At 36.4% G+C, this 27,311-nt stretch overlaps 2 protein-coding genes across 4 annotated transcripts in view; one reads left to right on the top strand and one right to left on the bottom strand.

Annotated features, from left to right (window-relative positions):
- Nucleotides 1-20,339, top strand: part of kidins220a (kinase D-interacting substrate 220a) — a 64,520-nt gene extending 44,181 nt beyond the window's left edge. The window contains exons 22-30 of one of the 3 annotated variants that reach the window (XM_067367296.1): nucleotides 54-232; nucleotides 1,712-1,944; nucleotides 3,345-3,455; nucleotides 4,118-4,174; nucleotides 6,453-6,482; nucleotides 9,408-9,545; nucleotides 12,152-12,250; nucleotides 15,367-15,597; nucleotides 18,767-20,339. In XM_067367296.1, coding sequence (XP_067223397.1) covers nucleotides 54-232; nucleotides 1,712-1,944; nucleotides 3,345-3,455; nucleotides 4,118-4,174; nucleotides 6,453-6,482; nucleotides 9,408-9,545; nucleotides 12,152-12,250; nucleotides 15,367-15,597; nucleotides 18,767-19,810 — 2,122 coding nt within the window. In that variant the 3' untranslated portion in view covers nucleotides 19,811-20,339. The remainder of the gene's footprint in view (nucleotides 1-53; nucleotides 233-1,711; nucleotides 1,945-3,344; nucleotides 3,456-4,117; nucleotides 4,175-6,452; nucleotides 6,483-9,407; nucleotides 9,546-12,151; nucleotides 12,251-15,366; nucleotides 15,598-18,766) is intronic. The other 2 variants (XM_067367297.1, XM_067367298.1) reach the window with 2 other exon arrangements.
- A 1,562-nt stretch (nucleotides 20,340-21,901) lies between these two features.
- Nucleotides 21,902-24,880, bottom strand: id2a (inhibitor of DNA binding 2a). Its single transcript, XM_067367221.1, has 3 exons — nucleotides 23,661-24,880; nucleotides 23,447-23,507; nucleotides 21,902-23,152 (listed from the first exon to the last, which is right to left on the bottom strand). Exons 1-2 carry the CDS (start codon nucleotides 24,204-24,206, stop codon nucleotides 23,451-23,453), a joined length of 603 nt encoding a protein of 200 aa, XP_067223322.1. The 5' UTR covers nucleotides 24,207-24,880; the 3' UTR covers nucleotides 21,902-23,152; nucleotides 23,447-23,450.
- Between the last annotated feature and the right edge of the window lie 2,431 nt (nucleotides 24,881-27,311).

Here is a 27,311-nt window from a genome sequence, read left to right as displayed (position 1 = left end):
GTATGCTAATTTGCTGTTTATTCTGTATGCTAATTGTCACCATCTCATTGCAGGATTTCTAAAAACATCCCCACCACTAAAGATGTGGAGCCTCTGTTGGAGATTGATGGTGATATTCGCAGTTTTGAAGTGTTTCTCTCATCGCACACCCCTGTTCTCACTGCTCGTGATGTGGAGATGTTCCTGCCCTGTACTGTCAACCTGGATCCCAAACTAAGGGAGATCATTGCAGGTACAAACCCACACAAACACATTTGCCTAGCTATAAATAAGGAGGAGGACGTAGCATGGACTGTTGTTTTTATATAAAGCCAAGTAGAAAATAACCAAAACCCAACCACATAAATGCTATTTGGCAGTCGACAATAATTGACAAAATGTCAAATTTAGGTGAAAGATATGCTTAATGCTTTGTGTCACATTTGAATACTTTTATAATGCATAATGCTTTAAAGGGATAGTTCACCAAAAAATTATAATTCTGTCATTAATTACTCAACCTCAATTCGTTCCAAACCTGTAAGACTTTCATTCATCTTCAGAACACAAATGAAGATCTTTTTGATGAAATCTGAAAGCTTTTGTCCCTCCATTGACAGCTACACGACTGACACTTTGATGCTTCAAAAAGTTCATAAAGAGATCGTAAAACTAATCCATATAAATTGAGTGGTTTAGTCCAAGTTTTCTGAAAGGAATCAGTCTGTTTCTCATATAAAGCTTCAGAAAATTTGGACTAAACTGCTCAATTCATATGGATTTATGAACTTTTTGAAAAGGGGAAAATGTGTTATTTGCGTAGCTGTCAATGGAGGGACAAAAGCTCTCTGATTTCTTCAAAAAGATCTTAATTTGTGTTCTGAAGATGAACGAAAGTCTTTTTGAAAATGTAAAAATTCAGGGTTGGGGTATAGATTATACAGTTTATACAGTATAAAAATCATTATGTCTATGGAAAGTCCCTATAAAACGTGTGTGTGTGTGTGTGTGTGTGTACAGCACAATTTTATACACAAAAGACTTTTTTTATGATGTCCTCTGGCTGTTTTTTGTCCCCAAGTGTAGATGTGTAATTGCACACAGTGCTAAATTTATTGATGTGCATCTCCCTAAATCATTGCAGATATGAGAGGTGATATTATCTCATCACATGATAATGGTCAGCTGGTCTGTGCTTTGAGACAGCAGACATTGCATGGTGCAATGTGACAATGAACTGTGCAATAAAGGTCCCTTTGTGAACCCAGAGAGATGAGTAAGATCTCCATTGTGTTCACCTCAGGAAATGAAACATCACTGAATCTCGATGAGCCGTTTGTTTCCTGAGTCACCCAGCCGGTCTTATTTGGTCTGCCTGCGTGACTCAGAAATATTATTTCCAACGAAACAAATTCTGACGTACGTTCCAGCCCTCGAGACTTCGCCATTTGAGCGAATGTGAATTTCATTGGGAGACATTTCCCACGTTTATTTCTTTAAGGTGCGTTTTTGCGATTTGCCGCTTCTGCTGGGAAAAATCAGTGTTTTTCTAAGAGAATCAAACCACAGAGGCCTTTCTTTTCTCACATGTAACTTACTATAAATGCTTCATTTGGCTGAAGTCGACTGTGAGTGGGAGGATTTGAATGCCTTTAAAGTGCTGGCCAAGATTCGGATCTAACTTTCTCCTACTCTCTTTCTCTCTCTCTGTCTTTCTCCCTCCCTCTTTCAGATGTACGAGATGCACGAGAGCAGATGCACCTCGGAGGAGTCAGCTATCCCCCACTGCCCCTGCAAGATGCTTCGGTACGGCCGCACTCTGCATTTGGGCAGCACTCTTTGGCCTGCTCTCCCACGGGCTCTTTCCCTGGGCCTTTCCCTTCTTCTGGAGTGCTACCAGCCGCTCAACCCCACAGCAGCTACTTTAGTGGGCTTACGGGACCCCAACACCCCTTCTACAACCGGGTGAGAAAATCAATCAGAGACATTGGTTATCGTGTTCAAGCAAAATGCTCCTGTGTTCACCTGAGTTACTGAAACATACCTGCGGTAATTATACAGCAAAAAATACGAACAAGAACAAAACTGACTTTAGAAAACATAAACCCCAAATAAAAAAAATGTTACAGTGCACACAATGATGGTTAATTTTATATTACATATATATACTTTATATTATTTATATACATAAATGATATTATTATTATTATTATTATTATTATTATTATTATTATTATTATTATTATTTAATTATTAGTAGCAAGTTGTAGTAGTAATACTAGTTAAAGATGATGATGATGATGATTATTATTATTATTATTATTATTATTATTATTAATAATAATAAAAATAATAAAAATAATAATTATAACTTTTTTATATTGTAATATAAAATTAACCAGCATTGTAACATAATTATTATTATTATTATTATTATTAGTATTAGTATTTCATAAAATAATAACAGTAATAATAATAATACTTTTTTAATATTATTATTATTTAATAATTTGTAGCAAGTTGTAGTAATAGTAGTAGAAATATATTGATTAATAATAATAATAATAATAATAATAATAATAGCAGCATATTATTTATGTTGTAATAAATTAACTAGTATTGTGTGCATTGTAAAAAAAAAAAAAGAAAAATGGTGTTTGTTTCATTTATGGGGTTTACTACTAATAATAATAATTAAATAATATTTCATAAAATAATACTAATAACAATAATAACAGTAAAGATAACAGTAATAGTAAGTATAGTAATAATAATAATAATAGTAATAATTGTTGCTATTATTATTGTTGTTATTATTAGTAGCAAGTTGTAATAGTAGTAGTAGTAGTAGTAGTATGATTAATAATAATAATGATAATGATAATAACATATTATTTATTTTGTAATAAAAAATTAACCAGCATTGTGCAATTTTTTTTTTTACTATATATATATATATATATATATATATATATATATATATATATAACATGATAACTGTTATTATTATTAATATTATTGGGGTTTACTATTATAATAGTATTTGAAATATCTCATAAAATATTAATAATAATAGTAGTTAGTAATAGTAAGATTATTCATAATAAAAAGCTTACTACTAATACTATTGATAACAATATTTGTAATGTAATATTTCAGACAATATTCAGCTTGTTTTTTTATTAATGTTAATAATAATAATAATAATAATAATTTGTAATATTATATATAGCCCAGCCCTAATAAATCATCAGTCTTTTATAGGCTCTTGTGTGTTTGACCTTTCATTAAATGAACCTGATGTGGCGCTGACCCTCATCTGACCCTCATTCCTGAGTATTCGTCTCTTCTCTCCACCTCTGTAGCCGTACTTCCCTCATCATGTTTATCACCTGCCCCGACATTACCCTGGCAACCCCCATCACACCCCTTCACGCCCTACTACTAAACTCCATAAGGACCCATGTCTGGGACTAGTAAGTACATAACTAAACGACTGCAGGCAGACACGCGCTTTAGTGCCTGCTTTATATGGCCACAATAATGTCTTTATGTCTCATGGTACTGAATGTATCTGTCTTTTTTCATACTTTGTTTCAAGCTCCTCGTGATGAACAGCCTGTGGCTTCTGCACTATAATTTACACATTAACCTCACAGAGACATTTTAGGGTTTAATGTCTCTGTGTTAATCCCAGTGTAATTCCATTTTATAGATTGGACCAGATTGTACACTTTTGTAGCTTTCTAGCATTTTCCCCTGATGTTTCTTACATCAAAAATGGTTTTAAACAACCCTTCTCCTTCCCTCCTCTCTGAGTGTCAGAATTAAACAGCTACCCTACCTTTAGACTTCTGTATGTAAATGGAAACGTTTATGATTTGCATGGCAGATGAGTAATAATCATAGAACATTAACATATGAACCAGAATGAGTAATTAATGACAGAATTTTCATTTTTGGGTGAACTAACCCTTTAATGATATGTCCCTTTAAAGATCTGATGGAGTTTTTAAAATTCAAAATTATAGCAAAATTGAGAAAAAACCCCATCTCTTTGTCAGTCCTCTTTCCTTTCCATACTAAATGTCCATACTTCTGCAACTGTCTTGTTCTTCCTCTTTCATCCCTCCATCAGGATGTAATCAGAGAGGACTCCAATGAGGGTCTTCCCTCTCCTACATCCCCCTCTATGGTAACTTTAGTAGTGTGTATGTATGTGTTTATGTCTGTGCATAAAAGATGCAGTAGAGTATTTTACTGTCTGCAAACACACACATATACACTTATGGTGCTGGTGGCATGTTACACTTGCATAGCTGTCCAGTTTCTGCCTGTGCTGCTTGAACCCTAAAGCTTGATGCTTAGCTAATTAACAAATCTTGAGCATTCAAACAACCTATTGCTGGAACTCAGCATCTGTTTCACTTCCCGTCTTTACTCTTTAATGCAGATTTGACTTTGAAAAACAAAATCAATTGGTAAAAAGTGGTGCAGTCATACATGCATTCATACTATTAATCAAAGAATCCTTAAAAATATTAATATTTCATATTTTGTACAAAAATATTAAGCAGCAAAACTTTTCAGCATTGATAATAATAATAAGAAATATTTCTTGAGCAGCAAATCAGCGTATTAGACTGATTATAATATAATTATTATTATAAATATAACTTTACCTTCACTGGAATACATTTTATAAATGTAATTATTTTAAATTAATACATTTTAAAATGTATTAAAATAGAAAGCAGTTTTTTTTTAATGTAATATTTCATAATATTATTGTTTTTACAGTTTTTTTTATTATTATTAAATAATTACAGCCTTGGTGAGCAAAAGAGATTTAAAAAAAAACATAAAAACATTATAATAATCCTTAAATATAAATATTTTTATTTTATTTTAAATATTAATATTTCATCACAGGGATACATTTTATAGATTATTTTAATTAATTTAAATGAATAAATTATAAAAAATATTAAAACAGAAAACAGTTCTTTTTAAATGTAATATTTCAGAATATTACTGTTTCTACTGTATTTTTAATTAAATATTTACAGCCTTGGTGAGCAAAACAGACTTTTTTTAAAAACATAAATTATAATCCTTAAAAATATTTATATATTTTTTTAATTTTAAATATTAATATTTCATCACTGGGAAACATTTTATAGATTAATTAATTAATTTAAATGAATAAATTATAAAATGTATTAAAATAGAAAGCAGTTATTTTAAATGTAGTAATATTTCCTAATATTACTGTTCTTACTGTATTTTTTATTATTTAAATAAGTACAGCCTTGGTGAGCAAAAGGGAAACATAACATAACTTAAAAATATTAATATTTTTATTTTAAAATATTAATATTTTATCACAGGGATACATTTTATAGATTAATTAGTTTTAATTAACAATTATTTTAAATGGATAAATTATAAAATGTATTAAAATAGAAAGCAGTTATTTTAAATATAATATTTCATAATATTACAGTTTTTACTGTATTTGTTATTTTAATAATTGCAGCCTTGGTGAGCAAAAGATAAATGTTTAAAAAATTAAAATACAATTTCTGAATTAATTGAACACTTAGTGCACACTAATTGTATAAATATTGTGTAAATATCCATTGACTGCAAGCTGGAATGACGTTTCTGTTGCCAAATCAGTTACCTGCTAATGCCAGTAATCTCAAAATGGCCAAATGGCGAACAATCATGCTTATCTCAGATTGAACCGATTACATCATAAATCACTTTTATAACAACATTACCAATGCTCACATCCCCAAAACCACCTATACACACACATCCCCCAGCATATTCTCCATTCCTGCACCTTATTCTAAACTGTTGTTGTTTGAGTCAAACCCTGCTTTCTCTCTTCATATTCTGCCCTCCTTCCTTCAGCTCTGTTGTTTTGCTCTGTCATCCCTCCATCATTTGATCCGCTCTCTGGTCTGTCCCCTCATCACTGCTTTGTTCTGCGTGGTGTGAAAGGCTGCTGCTATCAGAGGCTGGCTGGATTAGCATCAGCAGTGCTGGGATGGCTCGCTGAATGAGGCCGCTCTTATCAGCAGAGAGAGCCGCTTCCTTCAGCGCGCACGTCTGTTTCCTCCTCCCCGGCCCCTCGCGCTAATTACACTCTTATCGCCCGGCTCGAACACTCGCCCATCAGGGTGGGGCCGTTTGGAATGAACTTCTCGCCGTCGAGTCGCTAAGTCCTCTCTGTTTCTCCTTCTCGTCTTTTCTGTTCAAACTCTTTGCCAAGTTTGTCCTTTCTCCAGAATGTTGTTCTTATGAGTGAATTTTCTGCTCGATCTAATCATTCCTGTGAAATCGGTGCAGGTTGGATACTGTGGATCCGGCATCTGTCATCATAAATAACGTGCATGTTTGATTCATTGATGATTGAAGCATGTGACCTAATCCCTCCTTTCCTCTCCTTTTGTTACTCCCAGATCAAATCCCAGCCCTTCAGAGTGAAGCAGGTACAAACAATAAAACGCTTCAGTTTTCTCATGTTTGTGTTGTTTTCAGGACTCCTGCTCATTTTGGCGTGCTTCACTTAAAAACAAAAATGAACAGCCAGTTCTGTCATTGTGAAATTTTTATTTAAATACACTATGTGGCCAAAAATATGTGAACAAGTGATGATCACATGCTGTCCTCTGAAGCCATAAGATGATTTATGTAAAGCACAGACTGAAATTTAAGCTGTTTAATGAAAAATTCTCAACTTTTATGTGAACTTGAATCTAAATGCGAATGAGTTTTTAGAGAACAAGTTAATGTTATCATTGAATGTAGAGAATATTTATTCATAGGCTCCTCTTGATTGGCTTCTTCCATTCCAGTGTTCTGCAGTTCCACCCAATCAGCTTTCAAAACACTAATTTACTTGTATTTCCTGTATTTTTTTTTAGTAAACATGCCTTCTGATGATGATGAATAGGACTTGAGCACAAATATTTTAGGTGAAAACAATTGGTGTCAAGCTATGTTGAGAATCCACAGCACTCATTTGTGAACAAAGAATCATGGTCATTTATTTCTTTGGCTGCCCATCAGCAGATGTTTCCCAAGCAGGCTTGCCCAGATATAAAGATGTAAAATGTTAATTGTGAGTCATTTATGGAGTTATCTAAGGCCTCTAATGACTCAAAGGAGAAATGTCATGTGAATTAATATATGAAAAGTTCAGATGTAAAAACCTCCAAGTTCATCTGACATGTTTTCTTTTATATGAGTATTTTTATTTCTGTTAGCTTCAGTAATTTCACTTTAATGGCAATGAAAAGGTTATTAATTTTTAAAAGTTATTTAACAAATTTGACTGTCTTTTGCTGCAAAAGCCCATGTGTGTGTGTTTTTTTTCTCGCAAAAACCTCTAAGTCCACCTCTTTGGACAACAAGACATATTAAAATGTCAGTTTTCCAGCAGCAGGAACACTGTTGTGTTTACTTGCTACTTGTGAAATCCTGTCACTGCCACTGTAATGATGGACAAAACATGATTAAAAAAAAACCCTGAAAGCCGGCTAATATGCACACAGTCATTCATCTTGAAATCATATGATTCGATTTGTGTCTTCCGATTTATTCTTCTGTGGACTTTTGCTGACCAGGGGAAGTGGCGTTTAGCAGTTTCTGCAAACAAACCAGTATTTCTGAATGGGCTGACACTGGGATTTAATGGATTTGAAGCAAAAGTATTTGAACGTAGAGAGCTTTCGCTCAATTTCATTATCTCATTTTTGACGGAGGTGGCGTTTAGTGGCTTTTGCATCTGAACTCTTTATTATATAATATAATATAATATAATATAATATAATATAATATAATATAATATAATATAATATAATATAATATAATATAATATAATATAATATAATATAATATAATATAATATAATATAATATAATATAATATATGCAATGCAATAAAAAAGTCACTGTTTGGATTTAAATAGGCAAATACTTAAGTCTATGGATGGATCATTATTACAGTGATTGTTTCTAGCATGTTATATGTTTGGCAACAGATCTTTTAACCATAATCGATGGAGTGTGTAGCTTTTCATTTCTTAAACAACCATGTACATGTACCAAAACACATCATGGCCATATTCCAGGATGACAATGTCAAGATTCATCAGGTTCAAATTGTGAAAGAATGGTTGGGAGGGAGCATAAAGAATAATTTTCACACATGATAAATGTTGTGATGTTATTTCCATCAAGAGGTGGACCAATTTTTGGTCAAGATCTTGTATTGACAATGCAAGAGGTGAGCACTCTGTAAAGTCTCCTTTGGCGCTGTCACACCACACAGTGAAAAATACATCACGGAGCAAAGAGGACACTGACATGTCGACAGACAAGACAGAGCAGGTTACTTATGATATTAAAGTCCTAGCTTTCAAATTGTGTAATTTTAAGAAATTCGAACAATAAAAAAGCGTTTTGTGGCTCCTTTAATGCGTCATGACAGATTGTTGTAGTGCCTCAGCTCAAGCAGCTCGTGAAAGACCTAAGTACACACAGTTTTTCAAGTTCAAGTCCACTGAGGTTAATCTTCTACTCCTGACTGCTTTGTCGGACAAAATGAGTGATTCTGCGTTATGATTGGTTAGATCGCCTGTCAATCAAACTCCAGGCGAAGGGTCAATTCATGTGTGAAAATGATTTTTCATGCTCCCTCCAACCATTCTTTCACAATTTGACATTGTCATCCTGGAATATGGACACAATGTATCTTCCTACGTGGTGGTTTAAGAAATGAAAAGCTACACACGCCAGCATTAGGGTTAGAAGAACCATTGCCAAACATATAACATGCTAGAAACATAATAATCACTGTAATAATGATCCATCCATAGACTCTTAAACATTTGCCTATTTAAATCCAAACAGGTTTTTTTTTTTTTTTTTTGGTTGGGCAGTGTATAAGAAAAGAATAGAATAGAATAGAATAGAATAGAATAGAATAGAATAGAATAGAATAGAATAGAATAGAATAGAATAGATGCATTTTGTTGCATTAACTGGGTTGTTAACTAGGCTGACCACAACTATGTAACAAACACTGACAGACAGACCAATTTAAAGATCTTGGGGCTCACACTGTCTACACTTGATGACTAAACATTAGCATTTTATATTAAACATTTATTTTACTTTCTACAAAGTCTTGAAATGATAGCTCACATACATGACTTTGACAGAAAGAAATTCCCATCATGTATCATGTTCCTTCTCAGGAGTTCCTCACTCGAGATGACATTGGATTACTGCTTTGGCTTTTCTTCAGTTGTACTGCTTTTGCATTGCATGGCTTTGACCATCTCTCATGCCTTGCTATCTCAGAATGCATTATGAATTCTTATTATTGAATATATTCTTGTATGTGTGTAGGGCTCTGGTTCTGTGGTTTCTACTGGAGCTCAGGTCCTCCTCAGTTCTCTTAGCATTGATGGAGTGTGTGAGAAGCTCAGACAGATCCAGGGCCTGGACTCCAGCATGCTGGAACAGTACATCGGCACAATCAAAAAGGTATGTTCTGGAGGAGTGCACTAAAAGGTCTGGCCGTTTAAAGGTTTGGCATGCGTTTTTTATTGTGCTCGTAATAGGCACTTTTCTACAAACAGAGTACACTTTGTTGTTCCATTGCTTCTTTAAAATATTAGGTGTTTATTTGACCTCAAACCTTTGAACAGTAGTGTATATTTCCCATAAAGATGTTCTTTTGCACATTCTGTTCATCAAAGAATACATAAAAATATTTATATTTAATATTTTCTACAAAAATATTACGCAATACAACTGCTACTGGATGATGAGGGTTTTTTTTTATTTTATTTTTTTTATGTTTTTGATCGAAGTCTCTTATGCTCACCAAGACCACCAAGCATTTATTTGATCAAATTGTAATATTATGAAATATTACAATTTAAAATAACTATTTGATTTATTTCAGGATTCATTGATGAATAGACAGGTCACAAAAGCATTTATTTGAAATGGATTTTTGTTGTAATAATTTAAAAGTCTTTACTGTAAAGTGTGATCAGTTTAATGCATCCTTGCTGAATAAAAGTGTTCATTTCTGTTACACTATTAAAATACTGCTCCAATTAATGTATATGCACTCATTATTAATTTTAATCTTTTTAATTTTACTTAATTTTTATGATGCTTAAATACTAAAAGTAAAAAGTTCTTATGATCCTTGTATTTATTCTAGGCAGCACTAGTCAGTAGTCTAAAATTTTGCAAATAAGCCAACTTTTTTTTTTTAATAACAGCCTACTAAAATATCAGTTTAAGTTATGGATAATTCAAGTGTGCAAACGAATGAACTAATGTACCATATTTTGAAAAACAAAATTTCTGTAAATATGTGGCGACAAATGGTATAAAAATGTACAAACGACACAAAATCCGTTAATGCTACACAAACATACTAGTTTTATAGCCGATTAATTCACAAAAAACTGTTAGTCATGACCTAAATATGGTTCAACTGACAATAATCAATACTAAAACTCAGTAACTTTTCACTGCATCAATTGCACGCATATTTAAGCTACGATGATGATATCCCTGTTTTTGGCTCATTTTGACCGGATCAGTGAATCCGCTGCAATTGGATCAGTCCAATTTGCTAATGAATCATTCAGTCTTGTTTTGTGAACCAATTCAGCAGGTTCACGAACTGAACATTGCTCTTGCATCTCAGAGGGGGTGGAGATTCTTCAGTTTGAAGTAACACAGGCAATATTGTTTTTATGGAATGTAGTACAATATTATTCTTTGGAAAGCAGTGAAGCAAAAGTTTCCCAAAATAAAAAGACTATGATAAAGTACAGATACTTGAATATGTATTTAAAGGGATAGTTCAATCAAAAATGAAAATTCTGTCATCATTTACTCACCCTCATACGGAAGAGGATTAGGGCCAAGCAATAATAAAAAAATAAAACCATCTTGAGATTAAAATTGTTCAATTTCGAGAAAAAAGTCAAAATAAAATGTTGAGAATAAACTTGTTAAATTACAAGAAAAAAAAAAGTAAAATTTCGAGAAAAAGGTCAAGATAAAATGTTGAGAATAAACTCATTAAATAACGGGGAAAAAACTCGTTACATTTCAAGAAAAAAGTCAAGATAAAATGTTGAATAAACTCGTTAAATTACGAGAAAAAAACTTGTTAAATTTCGAGAAAAAGGTTGAGAATGTTGATAATTAACTTGTTAAATTACGAATTTGTTCTCATAATTTAACGACTTTTTTCTCGTAATTTAATTGCTTTATTCTCAACATTTTATTTAAACTTTTTTTCGAGTTTTTTCTCAACTTTAATCTCGAGATGGTTTTATTTTTTTTATTATTGCTTGGCCCTAATCCTCTTCCGTACCCTCAAGTTGTTCCAAACCTGTATAAATTTCTTTCATCTGCAGAACAGTTGATGGTAGCCATTGACGTCCATAGTATGGAGAACAAAAAAATACTATGGAAGTCAATAGGGTCCATCATCTGTTTGGTTACCCACCTTTTTCAAAATATCTTCAAAATATAAATTCATAGAGGTTTGGAATGATTCGAGGGTGAGTAAATGATGACAGAATATTCATTTTTGGATGAACTATCCCTTTAAATACAGTAACGAAGTAGATATACTTTATTATCCACCACATACTATCCACCAACTTTTTATAAAATGAATAGAAAATAAAACTGTTCATATAATATTTATTTTATCTTCAGAAGTTGATACCCTTTTCATGAAGGGTAAAAGAAAAGTGAAAAAAAAATGGGACTGAGACCTGATGTTTAGTAAATTAGTCTATCCCTGTAAATACATGGTCATCTATTGGAAAAGAGTAGTTATATCAGCTCCATGTGGAGCATACAGAGGTTTCACAATGAAGCCTTTCTTTCCACTGGACAACATCTGAAGGAAGCAATGACATTTCTGATGTCTCCATTAGACATCCATTAGTCAACCTGCCAGCTGTGTCCCATCAGCCTGCATACTTAAACATCTCTACTGTGAACTTTGTTTCAACCCCCAACATACTGCTAAGATCAAATTGATCCAAAGTTTGTAAGCTATTTTTTGAATGCCATTATGGTTTTGTCAAATTCTGTCGCTGCAGGCCAACGTGAACGGCCGGGTTCTGTCTCAGTGCAACCTTGATGAGCTCAAGAAGGAAATGAACATGAACTTTGGAGATTGGCATCTCTTCAGGTCCATGGTAAGACATCAGCTGACTTGTGATTTTTCTGTTCTTAATCCTACACATTCAGATCAGATAGTGGTCATCTTTCCGTTTGTGGTTTGTAATGTTTAGCACGCAGCTAATCTCTCTATAGTGAAGAAGGCTGGATGGGGTTGAAATAAGGAACACATGTAGCTGTGTTGATCAGATTTCCATTTGCGCTTATACAAACGAATGTTGTGTTGCCAGCAAGCAGGCAGCCATCTGGTCCAAGATGGCTGCTTTCTGGATGAAGGAGGGTTATTGTCAGTGGGAGCTCGGTGTCCACTTGAAGATCTGAATAGCTTGACGTTTACAAGAAAGTAGCATTCTTCAGGCTGGAAACGAGTCCAAATGGAATGACTTGGGGCTAGTTGTGATATTGGCATGCCTTAAAGGTTTCACATAGTACTACGGCCATTCAGCGATTTCACATAAATGCCTAAGTGAAGCACAAATAATTTTTTTTTGGTCTTTGTATCCATGTTGCTTAAAACTAAAGCCCTATTCAAAAGGGACTCTTTTTCTCTGAGGTCAGGTAACATTCTTGTTTCACAAATGTCTTGTTTCTATTATTATTTATTATTTTAATTATATACACCAATCAGGCATAACATTATGAGCACTGACAGATGAAGTGAATAACACTGATTATCTCTTCATTACGGCACCTGTTAGTGGGTGGGATATATTAGGCAGCAAGTGAACATTTTGTCCTCAAAGTTGATGTGTTAAAAGCAGGCAAAAATGTAAGGATTTGAGCGAGTTTGACAAGGGCCGAATTGTGATGCTAGACGACTGGATCAGAGCATCTCCAAAACTGCAGCTCTTGTGGGGTGTTCCCGGTCTGCAGTGGTCAGTATCTATCAAAAGTGGTCAAAGGAAGGAACAGTGGTGAATGGACAAAGCTCATTGATGCACGTGGGGAGCGAAGGCTGGCCCGTATGGTACGATCCAACAGACGAGCTACTGTAGCTCAAACTGCTCAAGAAGTTAATGCTGGTTCTGATAGAAAGGTGTTTGGTGTTTATGGGGCTGCAATGCTGCAGACCAGTCAGGGTGACATGCTGACCCCTGTCCACCGCCCAAAGCACCAACAGTGGGAACGTGAGCATCAGAACTGGACCAAGGAGCAATGGAAGAAGGTGGTCTGGTCTGATGAATCACGTTTTCTTTTACATCATGTGGATGGCCGGGTGCCTCTGCATCGCTTACCTGGGGAGCACATGGCACCAGGATGCACTATGGGAAGAAGGCAAGCCGACGGAGGCAGTGTGATGTTTTGGACAATGTTCTGCTGGGAAACCTTGGGTCCTGCCATCCATGTGGATGTTACTTTGACACGTACCACCTACCTAAGCATTGTTGCAGATCATGTACACCCTTTCATGGAAACGGTATTCCCTGGTGGCTGTGGCCTCTTTCAGCAGGATAATGCACCTGACACAAAGCAAAAATGGTTCAGGAATGGTTTGAGGAGCACAACAACGAGTTTGAGGTGTTGACTTGATCTCCAAATTCCCCAGATCTCAATCCAATGGAGCATCTTTGGGATGTGCTGAACAAAATGTAATCTTACCAAATGTAAAAAGAAATATTAACTCAATAAGCAGAGTCCAATTATTCTTACATAGATATATATCACATAGACTATCGTTCAAATGTTAGGTGTCACTAAGATTTTTCTTTTTTTTTCCTTTTTTAAGAAAGTGATCACTTAAGACTGATATAAAATTATAATTAAACTTTATTTGGAGTATTTCTTTATTGCACAATGCACATTTCTTAATATTATCATATGCCTAAAAAGTGTTTTAATATCTTGCATTTAAAGACTGATATTATACAAAGATCATACAATCCTTAATAGTGATATGTAAAGTGTAGCAAAAGTATACTTGCAATAGTTCCACCTTAATCAAATATACTTCAAAGTACATCTTTAGTTGGACCTTAGCACTACTTCCCCACAATTAAAGTGCATTAGGTACAAAATTAGTTGTTCCAATTTTAGACTTTAAGTATACCAGTTTAGTATACCAAAAATACAATTGCATGTTACATAAATGTGTAAGTGTATTTGAAGTATACTAAGCTCAAAAAAATGTATTTCAGATACATTATGGTGTATTTTTTCACTAGGGAAACTTTTTGAACATTAAAGGGGACCTATAATGTCCTTCTTACAAGATGTAATATAAGTCTCTGGTGTCTCCAGAATGTGTCTGTGAAGTTTCAGCTCAAAATACCCCACAGATCATTTGTTATAGCTTGTCACATTTGCCCCTGTTTGGCTGTTAGCAAAAATACACCGTTTTTGTGTGTGTCTCTTTAAATGCAAATGAGCTGCTGCTCCCGGCCCCCTTTCCAGAAGAGGGCGGAGCTTTAACAGCTCAACAACAACAAAGCTGGAGAATCTCACGCAGCCAAAATGAGGATTGTCAGTTACAGTGTTCAGCCTTACATTGTTCAAACCGGAGTCGACACTGATGGAGAGACTCAGGAAGAAGTTACAACTTTTAGAATGAAACTGGATGTTTCTGAATGGTTAGTGGATAAATTTATGTAGTTGCTGTGGAGTTGATTCAACTCATCGACTAGCATGTGCCGTCATGTTCATCTTTTGTTCAAATACAGCGTTGAATTGATCCTCATTTGTGAAGCAGTCCGGCGTAAAATGACGGCATGACAACAACACTCTACTACAACAACTCTTCCTCTTCTCTAAAGCAGCCCAACATGGCCACACCCCCTTTGTTGCATGTTCTCAGGGGCAGGGTTTATGTAAAGCTTGTACAAGCGTGTTGTAGTCCCTACCAGCCGTTTGTTGTAGTCCTTAAACAGTGAATTCTTTAAAAGAAAATATCTCCCTTTGCATTTGAACTTTGAATGTCATAACTTTGGAGACATTGTTTATGCTTGTTTTTAATTAAACTAATTTATTTAAAAATCTAATCCTGTCCGAACAGTTTTAATATTTTAGCATTTTAGAATCAAGAACAGAAGAAAACAGTTTCACAAAGATAGTCTGTGATTTTAATTTTTCTTGCTCAAAGAATAAAATGCACTCTTGATGTTGAATCCATTTAAACATCGCTGTATTTGTGCTGTAGGTTCTAGAGCAGCGTCATGTGGAGAACCAGCTGCTGCATGATGAATCTGGAGCGTGCAGCGAACAGGGCAGCAGCGTGTTGATTCAACCCCAACCCCACAGACCCTCTGAAGCGCCACAAGACGTGACCATCAACCCAGAAAACTTCGCGTACAGCCTCAACCTAAGCTTTGAAGAGCTCAGTGGTGTGGGCCTGGAGGAGCCCGCCAGACAACACAATGTCCACTGGCTGGTGCGTGTTACTGCTGTGCACACAAACGCATTCACGTCAACACTGAAGTTCAGCCTATAGATAAACACAGGTGCACACCACGAGAAGACGCCCTGATTATATACATAGAGGCAAACACAAACATATGTGTGTGTGGAAACAAAGAAACTGGCATTTTTCTCGTTGTTGTTGTTGCACCTTTTTAACCTAACATTTTCTTCACTGTTGCATTTTGTCACTTTGGAGCGCAGCTTCTGCTTTTCAGTAGTCTCTCATCAGCATGAAAATAGCATGTGGTTTAGTGGGTGACAAACGGAGTGTTTTCTGACCTAGATGGGCAGAGGAAGTGAAGAGCTGACCACACACATGCTAGCTCTCTATCACACAGAGATAGCTATTTCTGCTCTCATCTGTTAACACTTGGCAAGGTGTTGCAACAAAAGCAAGAGCTCATAATGGTTTAGATTAGCATCATGGAAGTTGGTTGTGTACATAGACTTTTGGTGCGTCCCGTTTCACATACTTCTACACTGTTACACCATTTTGTAGCCCAAGTAGTGTTCACACACTGAAAACGCAGCAAGGTGTTGTGTAGTATGAGTAGCTGAATGATGTATGAAGAAAAGACAGAGTGTGGATAAGAGGCGGGATATTAAAGGGTTAGTTCAACCAAAAATGAAATTTCTGTCATTAATTACTCGCCTTCATGCTGTTCAAAACCCGCAAGACCTTCAGAACACACATTAAGATATTTTTGATGAAATCCAAGAGGTTTTTTATCTCCCGTAGAAAGCAACAAAATTACCACATTCAAGGTCCAGAGAAGTAGTAAAGACATCGTTAAAATAGTCGACGTGATTACAGTGGTTCAACCTTAATGTTATGAAGCGATGAGAATACTTTTTGTGTGCAAAAACAAAACAAAAAAAAGACTTTATTCAACAATTTCTTGGAACATGCTGCAAATGCTTCCATGTTGTAAAATTTGAGAAGTTCTCAAGCCTGCTAGAATTCATACACTCTACAATAAGGCCGTAACCATGTCTTGAACATTGGGGGGGACTAATTTTTTTATAAAGCATAAAGAAACAGAACAGTAAAGGAAATTCTTGGTCTAATTCTAGTTGGGAAATAATCTATTTGCATTCAAATATGCACACATGTACTTTTCTTTATATGCCTAATATGTCGAAAACGTAAAATGTTCCTTGGCTCGTAACACTCATAAATTACATGAATCACATAAATGTATATTTTCAGTTTAGAATGGACATATTTGGGGAAAAAAGTCATGTAGTTTGCATCACTGGATGTTACTGTCTGTCGTTTAACATTTCTGTCACAACAGTTGACGTGTATTTTTTCTATTTACATCTTACCTCTCTCTTTCAACATTAAACCGACGCTTCGCACTGGAATTCACGCTCTACTTCTGAGAACGGTAAACCCCGCCTACTTTGATTTGATTGGCCTTTTCAGTAATTTTGACATTGACGAGTGCTGTTACACTGCTGAGGCAGACCAGACTAAAAATGGAACTTTATTAATTTATTTTATCATTCAACATTGGAAAGGAAACATAAGGAAAGTTAAGACCATGAAGTGTCCAGCATTCCACACTTTGGAATCGTTTGGAACGCAACTAGTGTCTCTACAAAAGGATAGTTCACTCAAAATTCTGTCATCAACTCACCATTATTTTTCTGGAACCCTATAACTTCTCATAGAACACAAGGAGTTACTTATTCCATGTCTTCTGAAGCCATGTGATAGTCTTTTATGAAGAACAGTCAAAGAAATTTAGTTGAACATGCCAGGTTTGAACATCTGGAAGTTAAATTAATCCGTGTTAAATCGATTTCTTTTTTAAATAGTTTCTTCAAATCCATAAATAATTTTTTTTATTATATGTTTGCATTTAATGCGGTGCAATAAAGCCACGAATAAAGGCCTTCTAAAGTGAATCGATGCATTTGTGTAAGACAAATATCCTTATTTAAAACTTTATAAAGTAAAATAACGAGCTTCCGGCGCGACGGCCATACACATTCGACTTGCGTCCAAAAAGCATGAACTTCCACGACATAGTACACAATCACATGACGTAGTACGTCATGGCGCAGCATAGAACGTCATGTCATTGTGTACTATGTCGTGGAAGTTCATGCTTTTGGACGCAAGTCGAATGTGTATGGCCGTCGCGCCGGAAGCTCATTATTTTTATACGTTTAAAAACTCATCTGCCAATCACTCCCAGTATAAAGCCAGGATATTTTTAATATAACCCTGATTGTGTTTGGCTGAAAGAAGATAGTCATATACACCTAGGATGGCTTGAGGGTGAGTATATTATGGGGTGAACGATCCCTTTAACTTCTGTTTTTAAATATCACTGCGACAATAATTCCTTTTGTGTTCCATGAAAGAAATAAAAAACTTAGTTTTATTTTAGGCGTTGGTTAGGCCTGTCGCAATAATCAATATATCGACTTATTGCGCAATATATCTACATGACCTCAATAATTTTTGGTGACACAATATATCGCCCATTATGTTTAGATTATAATGAATGTCACCAACATTTTGCCAATCATGCCATCATCTGCAGTTCCTACACAGAGCAGTCATCGACAGATGAAAAAAAGGTGTTATTTGAGGCGTCATAGTGTTTTCCTGACAACTACAGACAGTTTGGAAGAACAAGTCCAAATGCTCTCGATTTCAAAGCCGCAATTCACTGTTCCCTGCAAATATAAATGTCTTTGTTCATACAAGGTCAGGGAAAAATCTGTAAATGGAAAATCTCCATAGTGCCTTTTGTGCATTTGCTTTTTTTTTTTTTTACTTTTGCACTTTTTTTACAAAATATTTACCATTTATTCATTTTTTGATCCTTCATTTCCATGATCTAAAGAGTGAAATGGTTGTTGTCATTTGAAAGTGTGTAGGCCTACTTGCATTATTGTGCTGTGATATTATGATTATATATTCAGTGGCATAAAAAATGTCTTAAAATGACAATAATATTGTTTATCGCAGTTATTTCTGGAGCAATATATCGCACAACAAAAAATAGCTATCGTGACAGGCCTAGCGTTGGTTGTGTGTTTGCTACCAGAAATGTGATCTCATCTAACATGTTCTCCCTCATATTACTGTCTAAATTCATTGACCTGCTCTTCTCCTTCAGGCCAACACTCACCGGACGCCCAGCGTATCTAGCCTGAACTCTCAGGAGTCTTCCAACGACATCTGTAGGCTGACTGACAAGCAGCAGGCCGAGTATCACAATGCTTACCAGGAGTACATCTCCCACATGTCCCAGCTGGAGGTGTCTGCTGCTGGACGAGAGAGTCCCGCTCAGCTCCTCTCATCCAGCTCTGAGGAGAAGACTAAGGAAGGTGAGCAAGACTGGCACAAACCCTATGCCAAAAATGGCTCCAAACCCGCAGACACTATGGCGGCCTTGTCCTCTGCCCCGGACGGTGGTCTTCTAGACCCCATTACGGAGGAGGATGAGCATGGGTCTGCTGCTAAAATCACACCCAGACGCAAGACCAAAGGCCAGGGGCCTTGTTACCACAGCGTGCCGAGCGACGAAGAAGACTCAGGGGACGAGGAGACCGACGCCACCCCGTTGCTGAGAGAGGAACCCTGGGCCGCCGAACCAGATCTAGGCCTCTTAGCTAAAGGGAAGAGCTTCGTCTCAGACATCATGCTGGATAAGAAATCATCTGACTCCGGAGTGAGGTCCAGCAGGAGCTCATCCGACCACTCGCTACAAGACGAGGAGAGCGAAACGGCCCAGGAGATGGAGGAGAAGTCCAGTGAGAAGAAAGAAGAAGAGGCCCATCTGATCGAACTGGTTCTTGAAAGCCCGGTTAAAAAGCGAGTCTTGCCGCACAGGCTGGGCAACCTTCAAGACGAGGCCGTGGCCAGGATGTCCATCTGCTCTGACGCTCTGTCTGACAGCAGTAGCCCTGAGGAGAGCTGGCCCGCTTCAGCCGTGAGTAACCTCAACTGCTCGACCGACAACACTGCGCTCAACAACAACATCAACAACAGCACCCAGCAGGAGACCTCCGACTCCACCGACTGCCCCGCACTCATTATAAGACCAGGATCCAGCACAGACACCACCACACTGCCCAACCAGAACCTGCGTGGAGTCCAACGCAAGAGCACCACCGGTCCCACCACCGATGCCGCTGAGGAACGAGAGAGTGTCCTCTGAGCGCAAGTCTGTTCCTGCAGACTTCAGTTCCAGCTCCATTCATAGATCTTGTTTAGCTGGTTGTGGTGCATTTGATCAGGGTTGGAGCTGAACTTTGAACTTTGAATTCAGGGTGATTGGGACACTTTGAAATGACTTGGAAAAAGTGTCCCAATCAACCTGAATTCACCCCTAAATCTCCAGGAACAGAAGTGGTCACTTCTGCTTTAACTGCTGAAGGTTAAATTACTGTAAAACAGTCTAACCACTGCAAAACCCTTCGTTCATGAGCTGTTACTGCACATTATCATGGTGTTCGTTCGGATTAGATTCTTTTCATAGTTAACACACAAACTCAAAATTAGCTATCACTCTTAATTGGTATTTTTGCTTAGTTTTGCATACAGAATATTTAAAGGTTCATAAAAGAAGAAATTGACCATTATTACAATGAAATAAGCTATTTTAGCATAAATCTAGCCTAAAATGTATGGTTTTAAAAGGTTTTGGTAACACTTTACAATAAGGTTTTTTTTTTTTTTTAGTATTAACTAACATGAACTAACTGTATTTATTAATTTTTGTTAATGTTAATATAAATCCAGCTGTTCATTGTTTATTCATGTTAGTTCACAGTGCATTAACTAATGTTAACAAGATTTTAATAATGTATTGGTAAATGTTTACACTTTACAATAAGGTTCATTACTTAACAACTTTAGTTAACATGAACTAATAATGAACCTCTTCTACAACATTTATTAATCTTTATTAATGTTAATTTCAACATACTAATACATTATTAAAATCTTGTTAACATTAGTTACTGTGAACTAACATGAACAATGAACAACTGTATTTATATTAACTAACATTAAAAAAATTAATAAATACAGTAACAAATGCATTGCTCATGGTTAGTTCATATTAATTAATACATTAACTAATTTTTAACTAATGAACCTTACTGTAAAGTGTTACTAAGGTTTTTAATTCAGTAACATTAGGAAAATAATTACAGTAACTAACAATAAAAATATATTAATTTAGGTTAAGGTTAACTTCTGCATATACATGTTTAATTGAGCATGAATTACAACAATGACCAATAGTGTATTTATAAATTAATATTGATCTAAATTAATTCAGTGCTAATTCATAAAACCTAATTCAGTGAATGTTCACAATTTGGCAACTTATTCTCTAAAAATTAGTCTTAATATACAGTATTACACAATTTAATCTGGTTTTATCCACAAGTGTATCTTATTTTAAGGACGCTGAAATATTTTCAACTATAAAACAAAAATACAGATTAAAGTTGTAACAGTGTGAGAAACGTGATTGTTGGAGTGTTTCTAAAAATGCAATAAACGGATGCTGTGAAGCTGTTCCTAGTTTCTGATTTGTTTAGTGCAAATCCTGTTATTTCATGCTCCGTTGCTAACATTAAAGATCTAGTGTAGGTTCGTCCACAATATTCAAACCCATCATGTAGAGTGAGGATTTAACCACATGTAGGTAGTGCTGCTGTTTTTGCTGTGATCGCCGGTATTGTGAAAGCTGTGATTTATTTGTGATTGAATGCCCGGTTCACATTTAGGTCATCCCTATAGTTTGTGTTCTGCTTTGTAGTGTTTTAGGAGTGCATTGTGAATGGTTAGATCAAGAGAAAAACAAGAAAATGTTGCATGATTTGTGTGAATGGCAAGTGTGTTTTATAATGTTTTCTTACATTAATAAACATTCTTTTCAAAATTTTGAATGAGTCTGTTTATATAATTGAAATTTGATAATTTTGAAACATAATAGCATTGCTGGATTTAAGCTTTTAATTGTGTGTTGCCTAAAATAAAAATAATAAAAAATTACATTTGTATTTTGCCAATCATTTCCCCATAAAGACATTGAAAGGAATGTCCATTATTTTTCTGAGGTGAGGTCTGGCTGCCAGCAGGTGGCGCACTCTTCATATCAAGAACACTAATAGAGGTTTAGGCTGCAATTCAGAAACAACCTTTAATTTTTAAATGTACACTTTGCAGAAATGTAGTGAAAAGGAGCACATACCAGTATTATCTAGTTTCTTAAATTGTTTTCCTGAATTACATCCCACAATGTGCACTATAAAAAAAAAAAAAAATGTTTTTAAATCTCTGATATGCTAACACTGTAAATTATCAGCTTCTCTCATTTTTATTCTAAGTTACACCATTCTAGTCAAAGGGGCTTGGTTTACAATTCTGAATATTTTATGTTTTCTGAGGCTGTAAAACTTTTTTTTTAATCATTCAGATCTCTGATTTATTCCTCCACGCTGGTTAAGGGACAGACTTTAAACCTACAGACAATTAATTAACAAACATAATTCCACAAATCATTTACCATTTCATCCATAACACATTATACGAACGAGAGAACCTGTGGAAATGGCCACAATTAATGATCTACTTCCAAACACTTTCAAGAAATGAGTTAGTTAATCGCAAGAAAAACTGCTAGGCCGTATGATTTGTGGACTGTAATACATTAGAAAAAGACATTTCCCCGCACTACAAACTGGAATGAATGCATTTTTACACAGCCCTATGGCAATGTGAAAGATGCATTCATGTTCCTGTCAGTAATGGGTAAATGTGCACGTGTGAAAGGTCAGCGACACGCTTTTGAGTCCTGGATATAAAAGGCAAGGTCAATACACAGCACAACACTGGCAGATTGACATGTTTAGATGCAAGCATAACAGACCAGCGTCAAATAAAGCATTTGATTTATTTTGTATAAAAAAAAGGTACGATTTACAATATTACTTTTATAAAAAGTCTCAGCATACAGCATAACACTTTGCAGATACTGACAGTCCAATTTCTGCAACTATACAAGATAAAACTCTGAGAGTTCACAAGGTTTCATCATGTCATTTTCACCGTCCAGTCCTTCATGTGCCAAAAGAATTGACAAAAACAGACTTAAACTTTGTACAGTAACTAACCACGTCTTCTCCTATTCACACGGTCTTCACGAAGAAAAAAGAAAAAAAAAAAAAAGGTAAGACTTCTTCTCAATGCAGAGAAAAGGTTCCTTGTGATCATTTACAGGTTTCCCTCCTATTTTCAGGGAATATAGTGCTTCTTCCTCTTGAAGAAAGGACCAAATAAGTCTTTTAAGAAGATAAATAATCAATGTCCGAACTTATAACACATCACATGGATTGTCCTTTTAGAAGCAAAAAAAAAAAAGAAAAAAAAGTCTCTTGATTCAATTACAGGAAAGAAAGAAGAAAAAAAACTCCAGACTGAGAACAGAAATTGGAGGAAAAGCCAGTTCCCAGGTCCTGTGTGTTCTTGTGTCTTAACCAAACACCTGCAAAAGATTGAGAAAGAGGCGCATTTAGAGAATGCAAACAGGGCAGAGATCCGGACAGCCTGGCGCCAGAGAGGAAGCCGCAGTTTGAACATTTAACCAAACACTCAGAGACTGAGCAAAACCCTGGGCTCCAGATGTACACGAGCACAACATTCAACCTCAACTGATGCTTATTACACACACTTTACAGACTGTGGGACACACAAATGTGATCTGACGGTCTTAATTAAATAGTCTTTTACAGCATATAATACAAGGCTCATCAAAACCAGTGTGTTCAAGATCATTTACCTGATTAACGGTAAAGTGTCCTGCTGTCCTCTGTGATCAAGTCTGATTGAAACTCAGGTGTCTAATAGGACAAAAAAACAAAAAGTCCAGTTATTTGCTGTCAAACTTGCACAGACATGCAACAATGCATCAATGAAGCTTTGTCATATGCATGCACATTTAAAAATCCAGATAGACAGACAGACAGATCTCTGTTGTTTATAAGGGCATTCACCTGTAATGAGAGGATGCTGATGTCTGTGTTGAGTGTTGTCAGGGGTGTTCTGGATGTCCCCTGCCCTGCTCGCGGGTGATGCAGGCTGGTGATAGCCGAATTCGAGTCAAGTGCGATCTGCAGGTCCAGGATATAATCGATGACATGCTGCAGGATTTCCATTTTGCTCACGTTCTTGTTTTGCGGGATACTCGGCACCAGTTCCTTCAATTTCGAGTAGCAGTCGTTCATGTTGTACAGCAGGCTCAGGGGATCGTCCACGGGGGTCTTGCTCCGTGAGATTCCCAGACTGTGCTCCGTCACATTCGTGCTACTTTTCCGGAAAGACCTCACTGGGCTTATTGCCTTCATGTTGACAGCTGTGTGAGAAACGGTTTCGTTGGAAGAGTCGCTTTTGTGTTCGAGGTCTCCTCTTTGCACTGGGCTGGTGAAGCAAACGCAGTGGATTAGCGAGCTGTCATCGCTGTATATATACACCCTGCTAGGTGGGTTGTTCACGCGCTGGTTTGGGTTGCGCTCATTGGTGCGAACGGCCGCGTCAATCATCGCCTTCGCGCTACGCTATTGGTCGCTGTGCGGAGCGATCAAGACCCGCCCATATTTTCCGCGTTCTTAACCAGTGAAAGCGCGTGTTTAGGGTGGCGCTGACTGCTTTCAGCTTCCACTGGTAATTTCTCAAATCAGTGTACCTGTTTCCGATCAAGAGAATTAGGGACTTGGAAGTATAAGGTTGTTTTCACGCCTAGTGTAACAGTCAGAATGTATCAAAACAAGCTTAGACGGATTTATGCTAAATTATCCTATGCAGTATACATTTTAAACAGATATTTGTATAGGCTATATCTATATAATGCAGCTTATGAAGCTTACAAACCCCAGGTAAGCCTTCTTAATAGGCAGTAACGTAACATATGTTGCTATTTTCCAACGCATTTCATGTTATTGCTTTTATTTTCATCCTTTTTCCTTGTTTACAAGATCAACATTTACCTCAAAGTCAGTGATATTATCTTTCAGATAAAAATTCTGCCAGGGTTTTTATTAGTCACTTGACCTAGTATGGATCCCCATTACAATATTTTTCTCCAAAATTGTGCCCACTCACTCAAAACCATTTAAAAAAAATCAATTAAAGGGTTAGTTCTCCCAGAAATTAAAATAATATCATTCTAAGACCTTTGTTTATCTTCGGAACACAAATTAAGATATTTTTGATGAAATCCGATGGCTCAGTGAGTCCTGCATTGACACCGAACCTCTCAAGATCCATTAATGTACTAAAAACATATTTAAATCAGTTAATGTGAGTACAGTGGTTCAATATTAATATTATAAAGCGACGAGAATATTTTTGTGCGCCAAAAAACAAAACAAAAGAACGACTTTTTAGCGATATCTAATGATGGCCGATTTCAAAACACTGCTTCGAATCTTTTGTTTCGAATCAGTGATTCAGAGCACCAAAGTCACATGATTTCAGCAGTTTGGCATTTTGACTCGCGATCTGAATCACTGATTTCGAAACAAAAGATTCGAAGCAGTGTTTTGAAATTAGCCATCACTAGATATCGCTAAAAAGTTATTGTTTTTTGGCGCACAAAAATATTCTCGTTGCTTTATAATATTAAGATTGAACCACTGAACTCACATGAACTGATTTAAATATGTTTTCAGTATCTTTATGGATCTTGAGAAGTTCAATGAGGCCTCGCTGATTTCATCAAACATATCTTAATTTGTGTTCCAAAGATTAACGAAGGTCTTACGGGTGTGGGTGAGTAATAAATAACCTTTTTGTGTGAACTAACCCTTTAAGATATAAACCAGCAGTGGTGGTGTTTCTTTATCTATGGTGTTTGTTGTGGATGGACCTAACATGATGCTTTAAGTATGTACTTTCTGCAGTTGGTGGTGTGCCCAGTGTTTGTTTATACACATCATGACTGTGAGGGATTATTGAAGCAGTCTTTAGGCCTGTGATGAGAGTCGTTTAAAAGATGTAGCTAACAGGAGCAAGAATGCGCGCTGCATTTTGATAGACGCGCAGGAATCAATTACCGGGAAAGTGTACTGTAAGTTTTCACGTGAAACCCCACAGCTGCAACAGAAGTGAAAATGCATTCTTCATGGGTCTGGGAAGAATATTTTTATCCTGACGCGGATTATATTACAATTTTTTAGAAACCTTTTGCGCGAGAGCGGTGGCAAAACTTAAAAAAAAAAAGCTCTTTGTTTACAAAGCGAAGTAACAATGGAGACAGAGATTTCCTGGTTGCTTGTGCATATCCGACTAAACAGATGTTTGCGGAGATGCGTCGGAATGCAGTCGTGTTGATGTGTCGGAATGCACCTCATACATTCTCATTATCACTCCTTAAGAAAATGAAGCAAGATACCTCCAGGTCGATGGATTTTCAATAGCTTTAAAAAAAAAAAAAAAAACAAGAACTGCATTCAGCGCGCGCTGGACTTGACACATAAGAGCTTTGTGGTCTCGTCCGCATCTGCCGCAACTGGCTTTTTCCATTTTCTCCCTCGTCCTTTTTTTTTTTGTTCTCACAGCTGTGTACATTTCGCATGACACCCTGACTGATCCCTGACAGGTGATGAATTGGCACCAAGCAAAGCAGCACTACAGAGCAGCGCCGCGAGCTCGCGCTCTCGCAGACTCTCTGGCGCCAGCCCCGTGACGTCACCCATTCACAGCGGCCCTCCAGCCAGTCCTCGCGGCGCCGTCCAGGCGGCTGCTATGGAGACGGGGGCAGTTAGTTAGCGCCGGTTCTCAGCTGATCAATGGGGCCCGGGCGCTGCTGAGAGATCGGAGTTCAGTTCGTCACCTCAGGTCTCCTGCGCTCCGAGGCCCGCACACCTGCATCGATTTGCATTTCTTTGCTTACGTTTAACTTGGAGGACTCCTCGCCCCTTTTTGAAACAATCTAGACTTTGAAACGAACGTAATATAGAAAGAGTAACCTTAATTTACCTCAGCTTTATCTCTATGTGCCTGAGGTAGAACGTATTTTCAGTTAGTCACGCATTATTATGGATTTAAAAAAAATGGGTCATTCGTTAAAAGCTCAAGCGAAACAACAAAATTGTGGTTTTGAAAGAATAAAAAAACCTTGTTGAATCATAATATCATAATAATAGACTATTTTAAATCATAATAATAGGCTATTTTTTACACGCAACATTTCAATCGCGTTTTAACCGTTTCCATGACTACAGATTGAGATAAACAAAAGTTTGCCCAAGGAACCATAGCAACAGTAGGCTAGTCGCTAATATATAGGCTATATCGACTAACTTCACATCATGATAATAAAAACTTAAAACAAAACTGGCTCTAATAAGTGATATGGCTTCAACGAAACGACTGCGCCCTGAAACTGACTGAAAAACGTTTAGCTACATGGTAAAGGCAGATTAACTCTTACTTTACAGGCTTCTCGTTATACTATAACATTATTATATCCCAATATACGGTATTTTAGAGTCACGTTCTGTCTCCTGTCAAAATGCTAACAATGATAATGGCAAGAAAACAATCTAAAGTTGGCAGAAAGTTGACGAGTTCTCCACGGGATGGAGTCAGGATGTCTGTACCGCCTCCTCCGCTGTTCCAGCTCACTGCAGCTGCACAATTCCTCC

Source organism: Chanodichthys erythropterus, chromosome 18 (genome assembly GCF_024489055.1).
Source record: "Chanodichthys erythropterus isolate Z2021 chromosome 18, ASM2448905v1, whole genome shotgun sequence".
Classification (NCBI taxonomy): Eukaryota; Metazoa; Chordata; class Actinopteri; order Cypriniformes; family Xenocyprididae; genus Chanodichthys; species Chanodichthys erythropterus.
The sequence above is the reverse complement of the archived record's forward strand: the minus strand, read 5'-3'. Positions and strand labels throughout refer to the sequence as shown.